The 12,665-nt window shown below is 42.7% G+C and overlaps 1 protein-coding gene across 3 annotated transcripts in view; it reads right to left on the bottom strand.

Annotated features, from left to right (window-relative positions):
- DCAF12 (DDB1 and CUL4 associated factor 12) overlaps positions 1-12,092 on the bottom strand; it is a 30,860-nt gene extending 18,768 nt beyond the window's left edge. The window contains exons 1-4 of one of the 3 annotated variants that reach the window (XM_072959245.1): positions 10,847-11,062; positions 10,601-10,759; positions 10,196-10,415; positions 8,850-9,104 (exon numbers count right to left, since the gene is read on the bottom strand). In XM_072959245.1, the coding sequence (XP_072815346.1) occupies positions 8,850-9,104; positions 10,196-10,273 (333 nt within the window). In that variant the 5' untranslated portion in view covers positions 10,274-10,415; positions 10,601-10,759; positions 10,847-11,062. The other 2 variants (XM_072959244.1, XM_006216813.3) reach the window with 2 other exon arrangements.
- Between the last annotated feature and the right edge of the window lie 573 nt (positions 12,093-12,665).

The following is a 12,665-nucleotide window of genomic DNA, read 5'->3' as shown; positions in this document are numbered from 1 at the left end:
AAAATGGAGCCCAGATTCAACCCATGAATCTCTGAATCCAAATATACAATACAAAATGACTTAATCAAATGTGTTGGTACATTTATTTATTTTTAAAGTCTGTTACAACACCTGGTATTACCAGGTGGTTTTCCATCCAAGTACTAGACAGGCCTGACCCTGCTCAGCTTCTGAGATCAGGTGTGTCCAGAGTGGTATGGCCGTAGACAAACTTGCTGATATTTCTGACATACATTTACTATAATTCCTTTAGTAAAGAGACCAACAAATTGGAAACTAATGACTAAGCTAATATGTGACCTAAAAAAAGAATGGGCAAATCTCTAGCTTTGTCTGTGGACACCAAGAACAGGCAAATAAGGAAAATAACTACTTATCAAGGGCTCCCTCAAAGTGCAAAAAATAAGATTTGATTACATCCCACTGGCTGCTGAACAAATATTAAAATTGCCTGAGAGCTTGTTTAAAATTCCAGTTCCTGGGTTTCACTGAAGGAAGTCATGAATCAGTACAGAGTGGAGACCAGCAAGCTTGCATTTTTAACATATACCCAAAGTGATTGTAATGCAGATGGTTCCTGGATCATGCTTAGTAAACAAAGGCCTAAACAATCAGAAATTAAATATTCATTAATTTAAAAGAACATGGACTGGCAAAGGAAGCCATGAAGGAAATGCCCAAGGAAAGCAAGAAGCAAATGAAGTAACTACATTGTCTTATCATTAACCTTCTGCAAGTAGTTAGCCTGCCAGCACCTCCCTGCAAACCTCTGATTTCAGCAACCCAGGTCTCCCCATCCTCCAAAGCTACAGGGCTGCAGGAACAAGCCCTAAATTCACCAAAGGCCCTGCTGCCAAGCATGTGACTCAATTCTCCAGATGAGAAAGGTGATTAACAAGATAGGATTATTCATTATTAAGGGCTAGACATGAACCAGAAGGGGGAAAAAAAGTTATCCAAAGGAGACTGTTAGTTTTGTCGACCAACTCCCTAGTTGAGTCCACAGTCTCCTTCCTTGGTTTCTGCCCTGCATCAGCCAAATGGGTTTATTCAGAGTCCCTCAACATGCCTTGTACGTTCCTGACTCTGCTATAGACTGGAGATCCCTGTTTTCTTTCCACTGTTGAAGTCTCTTTCTCCTCTAGGAAATCCTCTCTGAATACCCTGGCTATGAATGGTTTCCTCCTTGGAGCACTCCTGGTTGGCGCTACTAATGAGGCATCTATGTTGTCACTAACTTTGCACATGGCTAGGTTATCACATCTCAACCAAGCTAAGCAGAGGTCAGGACCTATGTATTATAGTGGTGTGCTGTTATGCTTTTTATAGGAAAAACTGGCATCTCATATTCCTGGAGCATTAATCAGGAGATGAAGGATTTCCACTCTCCCCCAACACAATATTTTTACATTAAGAGAATCATAACTATTTTATAGTATGAAATGCAGAAAAATATTTATGATATTAACGGAACTTCAAAGACATTTCACACTTGGTCACAACTGTCCACTCACTGAGTAGTCCTTTGCCACCAAGGGTATTGCAGTTAAGTCTGAGGAGTACTTAGTACAATACAAAGAATTCTGACGTGGAAAAAGGAAAATGGGGACCCAAATTTAACTCACTATAGAATCTCAGATAAACAACTCTTCTCTCTTTGGGTCTGTTTCCTCAACTACAGAAGAAAAAACAGAGGTCGGTGGTTAGGACTCAGTTATCTTTAACAGAGTCTGTCTGTCTCCCAGCTGTGTCTGAGATTTGTTTTTATATCATTGCAACCCCACACGAAGTAGTGTCTTGTTATATAGGAGAAGTTCAACAAATGTTTAGAAATTTAGTAAAAGCAGACAGAAACCACAAAATTGTTCCACTAAATTCTGGCCAATGAGATGTAGAAATATTACTCCAATTCCTCTCACATTCAAAAACTGACCTGATGAGAACACTCCCATCTCATATGTGAGAGAGATTGGCAGCCTCAAAGGATCCAAAGGCACTTAAGCAGTTTAAGAAGCCAAATTTTGCAATCCAACTATAATCCTGGATTGAAACCAACTGCCAATTTTGGGTCAGTTTCTTCCTTTTATCTCCTAGACCAGGAAATGAAGAATCCTGCTTAAGGGTCAAGCAGAAAAGCAATACTACTAGGTATCATCATGACACTCATTTGTCTGACACAACCTGAACCAGATCCAGGCACTGCTCCCATTCCAACAGAAAAAATATCCATATGTCAGTTTGAGAAATAAAGACTTTTTTCTCTGACTGTAATGACTGTCAAGGATCTAGCAAGGGACAAAAGCCTCGAGCACAGGAGTCTGTATGTTCCTCCTATGTTCATCCTCCAACGTCCCAAGCTTCTAACAGACCATACCTGAAATAAAGGGCTCGGGTCACTTAAGAGAAAAACTGCCCGCCTCAAGCTCCATGGTGATCGTCAACTGGGGACATGATGACTGAAAGTGCATGTTTGTGTGCCTGTGTGTACATGTGCATGTGCCTGAATGTCATGGTAACTGGGGGCTCAGGGTAGGGGGATTGCTGGCACCTATGAAGCAGAGGCCAGGAATGCAAAATATCCAGCAATATGAGGTAAAGTCCCAGACAAGGAAGAAATCACCGAAACACTATCAGCATTCTTGAATCCCTCCATAGGACTGCTGGCTCAGGCCCCAACATTCTTTCTAAAAAATCTTTTTCTTTTTATTGAAATATACTTGATTTACAATATTGTATTAGTTTCATGTGTACAATATAGGAACTCAAAATTTTTATAGATTGTAATCCATTTAAAGTTATTATGGGGAGAGGGTATAGCCTCAGTGGTAGAGTGCATGCTTAGTATGCACAAGGTCCTGGGTTCAATCCCCAGTACCTCCATTAAAATAAATAAGTAAATAAATAAACCAAATTAAATTACCTCCCCCCAAAACAAAACCCAAAACAAACAAAACCACCAGAAAAAAAACATTTAAAGTCATTATAAAATATTGGCTATATTCCCTGTGTTGTATAATACATCCGTGTCATTTATTTTATACATAATAGTTTGCACCTCTTAATCCCCTACCCCTATCTTGCCTCCCTTTCCCTCTCCCTACTGGTAATCACAATTTTGTTCTGTGAATCTGTTTGTTATGTTCTATACATTCACTTGTTCTATTTTTTAGATTCCACCCATAAGTAGTAACATACTGTATTTGTTTTTCTTTGTCTGACTTATTTCGCTAAGCATAATATCCCCCATGTCAATCTATGCTGTTGCAAATGGCAAAATTTCATTCTTTATGGCTTCCATTTTGTGTATGTGTGTGTGTGTGTGCATATACCACATCTCCTCTAACCATTCATTTGTTAATAAGACGCTTAGGTTGCTTCCTTATTTTGGCTATTGTAAATAATGCTGCTACGTACATTGGGGTGTGTGAATCTTTCTGAATTAGTGTTTTTGCTTTCCTTAGATATACACCCAGGAGTGGAATTCTGGATCATATGGTAGTTCTATTTTTAGTTTTTTGAGGAACTTCCATACTGTTTTCTATAGTGGCTGCACCAATTTACATTCCCACCAACAGCATACAAAGGTTCCCTTTTCTCCACATCCTCATCAATATTTGTTATTTGTAGACTTTTTTGATGATAGTCATTCTGACAGGTATGAGGTGATATCTCATTGTGGTTTTGATTTGCATTTCTCTGATGACTAGCCATGTTGAACATCTTTTCATGTGCCTGTTGGCCATCTGTATGTCTTCTTTGGAAAATGTCTATTTAGGTCTTCTGCCCAATTTTAATTGGGTTGTTTGTTTTTTGATATTGAATTGTATGAGCTACTTATATGTTTTGGATATTAACCCCTTATCAGTCGTATCACTTGCAAATATTTTCTCCCACTCAGCAGGCTGTCTTTTCATTTTGTCAATGGTTTCCTTTGCTGTGCAAAAGCGTTTAAGTTTTGTTTTGTTTTTTAATTGCAGTATAATCAATTACAATGGTGTCCACTTCTGGTGTGCAACACAATGTCCCAGTCATGCATATACATATATATATTCATTTTCATATTCCAAAACTTTTTAAGTTTAATTAGGTACCATTTGTTTAATTTTGCTCTTGTTTCTTTTTTCTTTGGAGATAGATCCTGGAGCCCATACCTGTGCTAATCCAAGCAAGGCTTTCTTAAGATGAAGACAAGTGAGAAAGGGACAGCCAACTCTAGCACCATCACATATAAAATGCATAAACTTACACCTACTGCTCCTCTTCCTAAAGCCTTATAACATCAATTAACTTTACATAGAACCTTAGAATTTTTGAAGCATTTTTGTAATGATTTCCAGTCCAGAAACACTTCTGCACATGCGCCCCAGCAGAATGAATTTGTCAAGACTGCAATTCTATAACTTCCACATCTAAAAATCTTTCTCTCCGAAAGAGTCAAATATTCTGAAAATAAGACAAAGACTAATTTGGGGATAAATCTGAACATTTCTTACCAGAGAATAACCATGTGCCGTTTAAAAAATGACTAATTAGCAGCTTACTATTCTAACTACAAAATTTACATGGATCATACAGATAAGAATGCTGCTAACCTGAGATGTACCCCTGGCTGGACCCAAAAAATTCTGCAGCATTTTAAGCATTTTCTAAAAGACTGTAATCCCACTGGTAAAAAGAAATAGTAAGATGAGGAGGAATGAATAAAAAAATCTGGTCAGAGCGAAACTCCAGAGCGAAACAAACTTTCTCTTTGTTTCCCTGTGTCTCAAATGGAGTTTCATAATCAGCTTTTGTGATTTCAGGAATCTGAATACGTAAACACAGTGATATAACATTATAGCTATTTTGTCAACTCTGGTAATTACTATTCCACCCCACTCCCAAAATCAGCTTCTCAAAGTTCTTTGTCCTCTCATCTGGCAACAAATGGCAGCCCAAGCTCACCTTGTCTGTTTCGTTATGATCCACCAAGCCTATCTGTGAAGTCAGCAGTATGCCTCTGACCATTACTTTGGGAGATAGTGAAAAGATAAAAGCAGCCCTGGCATCCAGGAGTTAGCCTGGTACTATCAGTTAGGCCTTAGTGTCTTGGTAAAAATAATTAATTTCATAGGAAATTTTCCTGTGAAAATCCTATTTCCTTAAGCTTTCCCCAAACCACCCTTGTAAATCCTTTCTAACACCCTCTTACTGAGAAGCTTCATGGTTCCCTATGGTGGAGGTTCTCCCTTGCTGCAAGGAGCAACTGTATCTACCACAGGTGAGTCAGTCCCTGGAAGTAAAAAAACAGGGAAATAATGCCCACATTTAAAATACCTCAAATTCTGCATACGTTTTCACTCTGCCTATCACCATCTTTCCTAAACAGGCCCCTCTCAAAATAATCTATATTCTTGAATTGTTTCTGGTATTCCTTGTTCCCTTGGAGCAGTTGAATTGTCCTCTGACCTCCTTGCTCCCCTTGGAGCAGTTCTTCCTGCCCCATAAATGTAGGTGTCCTCCAAGGTTCTGTTCTTAGTCTCTCTGTCAGTAACAATGGTTCTTACCTATTTTTGGCTCACAGTATTCCCTTTGAAAATCTAATGAAATCTATGGACTGCTCCCCACACCATCCTCCCCAGATTGTGCCCAGAGAATACATATATTTGCAATTTTAGGGAAGATTTTTAGGACTCAAGTGTGACTTCTCTACCCTCTCTCCCATGGTAATAGAACAATTTCAATAATGTCTTTTACCTATATGACTCCTAAACCACTAACTTCAATCTTTACCAACTCCTAAACTTGAACTAACCAAAAGCACAAAACTAAACTCATTCCTCTTCAAATCTGCTTAATACTCATCCTGCCATCCTTTCAGTTAGTTACCCAGGTACAAGATACCAGTATTAACTGCGAGTTATTCCTCTAGAGGGATTAGATCTGCCTATAGCATCATATATGGATTCTACCTCTAAGATGTCTTATATCTGTCTCCTCCTCACCCTCTCCCTGACACTGTCCTGGTTTTGCCCTCATTACCCTCATCTGTACCTTAGCACCAGCATCCTATAATTGCTCTCTCTAAAGTATTAGTCCAACCACATCATTTTCTGTTTCAAATCCTTGGGCTTATCTCTCCTTTCCTCACAGAATAAAATCTTAGCTTGCCATTCAAGGGCTTCTATACTGTGATCCTAATAAACCTTCCCAATCTTAAACTCTCCTCTAGACACCTAAAGCTCTTGTCACACAGGATTCTCAATGTTGTTCATAAATGGTAGACACTGTTCCCTATAAAAATCCAGACTTCCAGTTTCTCTTCAAAAAGAAAAAGAATATCTGTTAACACTAGACCCAAATTCTCACATGGCAACAACTGGCTGGAGCCAAAATGCCTTCTCTGGCAGCCCCCACTTCTTTGCAGTCCCCACCACTTACTATCTAGTGCCTAGCAAGCTTCTGTTATTTAGCTTTTCTATATGGCTCTGGACACAATGTGCCTTTGTATCACTAACCCGGGAATATATACCTACCTACCCATCCTGGTCCCCAAACTCGTATTTCAATTAACGTTATACTACCTCTCCTTCTTTAAATAATCCTGTGCTTACTGGGCCCAGGGAATTTAGGGAAGTCAAATGGACTGCTCCTAGTTTGAGTGTCAGCCCACTACACAGGGAAATTCCCACCTCAGGAATCAAGCTCCAGAAAAATTTGTAAAATATCTCTGCTGCTTTTTTCACAAAGGACGACCCACTGCCTCAGCAAACATTTCTATACTATAGCCCCAAGCCAGTTCACTTGGAAATGACTTGGCTTTTTAGCATCTGTGTACACTCGGTTAAATGCACATGAACACAAACAGGAGCCAAGAGAAAAACAGCTTCTAACCAGCAGATACATATTAAAAGGTTATTTCAGAATATAAATGGTTGTGGTATACTTTTCCTACTGAATACATTTAAATAATTTAATTGATGGCAAAATTTCAATACATCAAAAATTAATTTACTATTATTGAGAATCCAATGTGAACTCCTCCCTCCCCAAAATCTTCACATACAACCCAAAGATAGTTCTAATTGTTTAAATAATTTCCCTTTCAAACTGAGGTAAGCCCCAGGGAGTGCCAAGAGCATTGGAAAAGGCTCTGGATTTATTATCACCACTACTATTTTTGAATAAGTAAGATATTACTAACTTGAAATATTTCCCAAGATGTATACAGCCCCCTTTCTCAGCAATGAATACTACAACTCCCACTTTACAGATGGGAAAACAAAGGCACGGATAAGGGAATCATTTACCAAATATCACAAAGAGCAGTGTTCCTGTTTCCTTGCTTCGGTTCTGGAAGCTAAGCAAAGAAAAACACTAACTATAAAAAGAAAACAAGTCCCCACTTAAACATTGTAAGTCAAGAGGACACAGAAAGACAGAAAGAGGTAGATATGAGTAGGTTAAATTACTACTAACATTATTCTCACCTTCAAAAGAGGGTCAATAAATTCAAGAAGCTGGAGACTATGATGACTAATTCAGTTTACAATTCAGCAACATTTGCTGGGCAAAACACTGTGACAGTTTGTGTGGGGTATGGAATGAAACCCTCTAAATGGGAGACTCTTTTTCTACTCCAGCTGACAACAATGACAGTTCTTTTAAACCAAGAGTGGTGGCTTGAGAAACTAGGAAAAGGAAGTTTTATAGAGGCTTGTCACCACTGTTTACTTTTGAAAGGCTTTTCTGTAACAAGTAGCCTCAACGGAAGAGGAAATAAAAGCTTGGCCTCAACCACCATGGTATTATTTCCTTCCTTAAAACTCATGTTTAAATCTTTGCCTATATGCTTTATAAACAAACACTTCTCCTAGTACTTAAGATTTTCTTGATCTAGAGCCATCTTCTCTTTCAATTGATCCGAGATGTATTTCTGCCCAGGGTAAATTTACCCAGCCATTATGACACTACTCATCTATTCACAAAGGGAAGGGTGAAAACAGAGAGAGCAGCTGGGCCTACATTTGACCTTTTCTCACAGGTTATTCAGAATCATTTCCCACCTGCAGGCCCTTCCTCTTTTCACTTGCCATTCCCCTGAAATCATGCTATTTGTGCTCTTCTGTTCCAATCACATCCATAACATCCAGTTATGGATTAACTTATTTTATCCATGCCTGTAACTGTCCCAGTTAAATTTGCTGATAAATTTTCCCCTTAATTCATTTGTAACTGTCTTCTAAGTTAAGAAGTGTACTTTCCTACTCATGTCATGTTTAATTTTTCTTTCTTCTGAATCCTTTTCAGGAGGCTCCTTGGCAAAAATTAAACATATACATCCTGAAAAATACCACCACACATGCTTCTTTGCCCTTTCTTATAGGAAATGCATCTTTAGATTCTATTTCTTAAAAAAGAATGTTTGCCTTATTCCTATCTTCAGCCAAGTGTGATTTTAAATACTTCCACATATGCCCTTAGGCCAGCACACACCACCTAGGTTTTCACTATCCTGTATCTTGAATGATGCCCTGAGCATTATTCTTTCCTGTCTTTCCTCTGAGGCCTCTGACTTAAAAAGCAACAACATAAAAAGAAAAGGAAAAAACAACCTAGACGCAGTGAAATACATATGGGCAAGAGGCCTAATAAAACAGACTCCTCTGACGATTTATCAGAAAAGAAATGGAAGTGGGAAAAGGAACAGAAAAGAGAAGTCATGAACAGATAGGAGGGAATGGAAGGAGAAAAAGGTGATCTCCTCCCAAAAGAAAGTAATGGGGAAAACCAGCAGTGAGAGATTCTAGGGCATATAGAGACATACATCTAGGATTGGGAGAGAAGTTCACATCCACCCAGACACTTACCGTGTTGCATTTTGTGCCACACACCACTTGCCTATGATTCAGCCACTGAGATGCAAACACTTTATTAAGGGTCCCAAGGTGAAACTCTCTCTCTTTCAGGAGACTGGGAAGTTGCTGTGCTGCATAACCATGCAACACTCGAGAGTAGTTGGTTTCATTCTGCAGCCTGACTTCTCGGTTCTTCAGGTAGTACACTAAGGATCTCTTCACTGGGGGTAGTCTTTTCCTTTTGTGAAGTGAGTGATCCCAGCCAAACTGTGGAAAGCAAAATCAGAAATCAGGGTTTTGGCTACCTTTGTCAGAATAAGGGCTCCTACTGTTATTAGAGAAATCATCAAGAACTCATCCTGCAGGATTTACATACAACGGAAGTACAAATACAGTAAAACAGGAAAGTCAATTTAGAAGTCCAGCTTAACTCTTGCAACGTTGAAAAGATGCTGCTCATAGTCAAACCTACCTATGAGAAACAAGGGCTGAAAGACAAGGGAATGAAAGCAGAAAGGGTTTACTAAGGTCTTTTACAGGTTAATGATTCAAGTACCTTGAAGATAGGGAAAGGAATGACAAGCCCAAAGATTACCAGACCGACCTGGGCTGCATCTCTAATAGGTCCCCTCCTCTCTCTCGGCCTGTACTCCCCGCGGAGCATGGAAGGTACAGCCCAAGGAGACCGACTGGGGTCCCAGGTACTTCAGAGATGCCCTATCAAATGGCCGCCTCCCTATCACCAAGTCCACGCTCCAGGCAGTTGCAGAATTCGAAAAACCAACCACCAACGGAGTGGGAGGCACGGGAAATATGAGTCTGAATACGCGTCCAATAGGGTCTTCCCCTCCAAAGAGAGAGGGTAAAGGATGATACCTGCAAACTGCTGTTTCTTTTAGTGGGTCCAAGTGCCAGAAAGCCCTGCTCAGGGCTAGGGTATCCATAAGGAGGCTCATTCCTATATGATAAGCAATCTTCTCCGCTTCCCCCGGCCCCTGGAAGGCGAACTTCACTCTCTCTCCCCGTGTCTTACAGGAGGTTTTGTTCGCGATTCTCCATGACTTCGGTTTCCCTTCCTCCGAAGCCGATTGTTTTCTCCTCGAGCTGCCTTCCCAGCTTCAAGCCTCCCCGAAATATGCCTCATTTTCAAGTTCCCCTTTCGCTCCTCACCCCTGGGGCCTAACTGCTTTACAGTGAACTACTGAGGGCCCAGCCCAGATCCCACAGGCCGGGGTTCCGCTCTTCGCGCTCACCCGCTTCCTTACAGACCTTGGATTCCGTTCCGGCTCCCTGATCTTTGAACCCTATCCTCTGGGCGCCTCGGCCTTATCACCCAGTCCCGGCCGCTCACCCCTCACCTGTAGGCCCTGAGCGTCGCTCCCAGCTCCCGGCGAGGCGGACGCTTTCCGCTTCCTGCTAACTGCTTTCCGGGCCATAGTGGGCAGCGCCGCCGCGGCCCCGCAGCCACATGAGGCGGGGGAAGCGAGGGGGAGTAAGACGGCGGGTCATATACTGGGCCCCGGGGACGCGCACCTTAGTGCGCCCGGCCCGGAAAATGGCCCGGACTCCGGGCGGTAACTGAAAAAGGGGAGACAGGTAGAAGGGAAGGAAGGAAGGTGGATCGGGACCGGGACCGGGGCCGGGAAAGGGAAGGGGAGAAGAAGGGGAGGCAGGAACCCGAAGCTTTCCGACGACCGAACCTGGAAAGGACGGCGAGCGGCTGGAACCAAAACACCCCCTCCCCTTCGCCCGCGCTCCGTCACCCTCGCGCAGCCGCACTCCGCAGCACGTCGCCAGGGAGATGCCGCCGGGACTAGAAGGGCGGGACTTAGGGCTCCCTGTACAGTTCCGGGCTGTTGCTTAAAGTCCAGGCCGGCCGCCCTTTCTCAACGGTCGCCTGGCTGCCGCTGGACTCCAACGACCTGGGAGCAAAGGAATCTAAGTTCTGGCCGCCGACCTCGGAACCCCGCCCGCCCATCCGCAAGCACCCGGAAGTAAAGACGTTTAACCTCGCTCTGGGACGGAATCTCTCCCGGCACGCCTTTACCCCGCAGTCGCCACTAGTTATCTTCCTTTGAGCGCTGCACGTTTCCTCGAACTTGTTAAACCCAGCCCTGGCGCCAAGGACTGGACTTTGTGGAGGAGGCGTAACTTCCTCCCCTTATTCGGCTTCCTCCCCTTATTCGGCAAGGTGGAGACCGGCTCGGAATCCACACCAACATGTCCAAGAATTTCCCACTGTAGAGAACCTACCCTGTCCAGCTCTGTCAGCTCAGGTCCCGCCAGCGCCACCCCTAGGGCCTCTTGCCGTCATCTCCTCACTCCTAGGGAGCCCTCATGCTCTCTTCTCCACTCAGTCCCTACCCTCCGCTGGCGTCCTCCCCCACGTCTGACCCTCCCTGCTACCCTAACAGCTACAGCACTTAAGTCACCAGGTTCCCTTAATTGCTGCGTGGGGCCTCGCCTCCCTTAGGAGTCCCGTGACCTGCCGGACACACTGTCTTTTGTACTCTATGAAATAGGCGTCCAGCCTTAATTTATGTTTCTTACGTCTCCCGTGCAGTCCTAAACTGTGGACTGGAACAAAGGACTACCACTGCCTGCCTCTCAGGACCCGGGTTACACCTCTATCAGGACAGATTGAGTGAAATTTTGAATCACAGAGAGTAGCCTTTGACTTATTAGTCCAGTTAGGGCTGGCACTGGTCACCAGATAAGGGGGCTGCTTCAGGATCACCCTTGCCTGCATTTTCGGAAGATTTTGTAGGGATTAGAGCGCCAGCCTCCACTTTCCTCAGGCAAAGAAATCCTCTGAGGAAGCAGGAAGCTCTTGCTTGGGGCATGCCAGCCTCAGGCTGTAGTGCCCAGTTACCTGCTGATCCCTTCAGGCTTCAGGCCTCATACCTCCAGGGAGCTCTGTTGGCCCATCTGAAGTTCTGCCTACAAGGAGATTTGGATTTGTTTTCCAAGCTGAACCAAAGACCAGATTGAGACAAGGTCCTCCGCCATCCCAAGTCAGCACTGCCACTAAACCCTAATGCCACCTTGGGAAAGGCAGCCCCATCTTACTTGGTCAGACCTATCCCTTCAGAGACATACACACAGTAAGTGGGTCAGAAGTGGGTCAGCTTCCTTTTTTGAGCTTGTTGTTCCAATTCTGTCTTGCCTCACAATGCCCTGGATGATCCAGGAGCCTATTGGGCAGGAGTCTGGAATTCCTTTGAGAATCTCTAGGCTCATGCTAGGCTGTGCTTGAATCCTGGTCTCTTCTGCTCATGTCAGAGGCTGTAGGCTCATCCTTGAGGTTGGTGCACTTCATCTTGACATCCCAGGAACTTTTCTTGAATGCACCTTCCAGCAGAGCTCACCATTTCTATGGAAATCACATATACTGAAGATTCAGTTGGAAGTTTGAAAGTTTACAGTTGCTTTTAAAAGACTAACAATACCAAGTATTAGGGAGGGTGTAAAATGACCAGAACTCTTATACATTACTAGTGGATGTATGAATTGGTACAAATAATTAGGGAAAAAATTTATGGCAGTACCAACCAAAGCTAAACAACGGTACCTTATGATCAAGCAGTTCTACCTCTGGCTATGAACCCAACAGAGGTGAGTGTTTATGTCCACCAAAAGACATTTACGAGAATATTTGTAGCAATTTTATTCATAATAGCCTTAATTGAAAATAGTTCAAATGTCAATAGTGAAAAAGATAAAGCAAGGGTTCCCATGTTCTCATCAGGTTCAATAATTTGCTATAATGGCTCACTGAACTCAGGGAAATAAATACTATTACTGGTTTATTATACAGGATACTATAAA

The sequence above is a fragment of the Vicugna pacos genome, chromosome 4, assembly GCF_048564905.1.
Source record: "Vicugna pacos chromosome 4, VicPac4, whole genome shotgun sequence".
NCBI classification, from domain to species: domain Eukaryota; kingdom Metazoa; phylum Chordata; class Mammalia; order Artiodactyla; family Camelidae; genus Vicugna; species Vicugna pacos.
The sequence above is the reverse complement of the archived record's forward strand: the minus strand, read 5'-3'. Positions and strand labels throughout refer to the sequence as shown.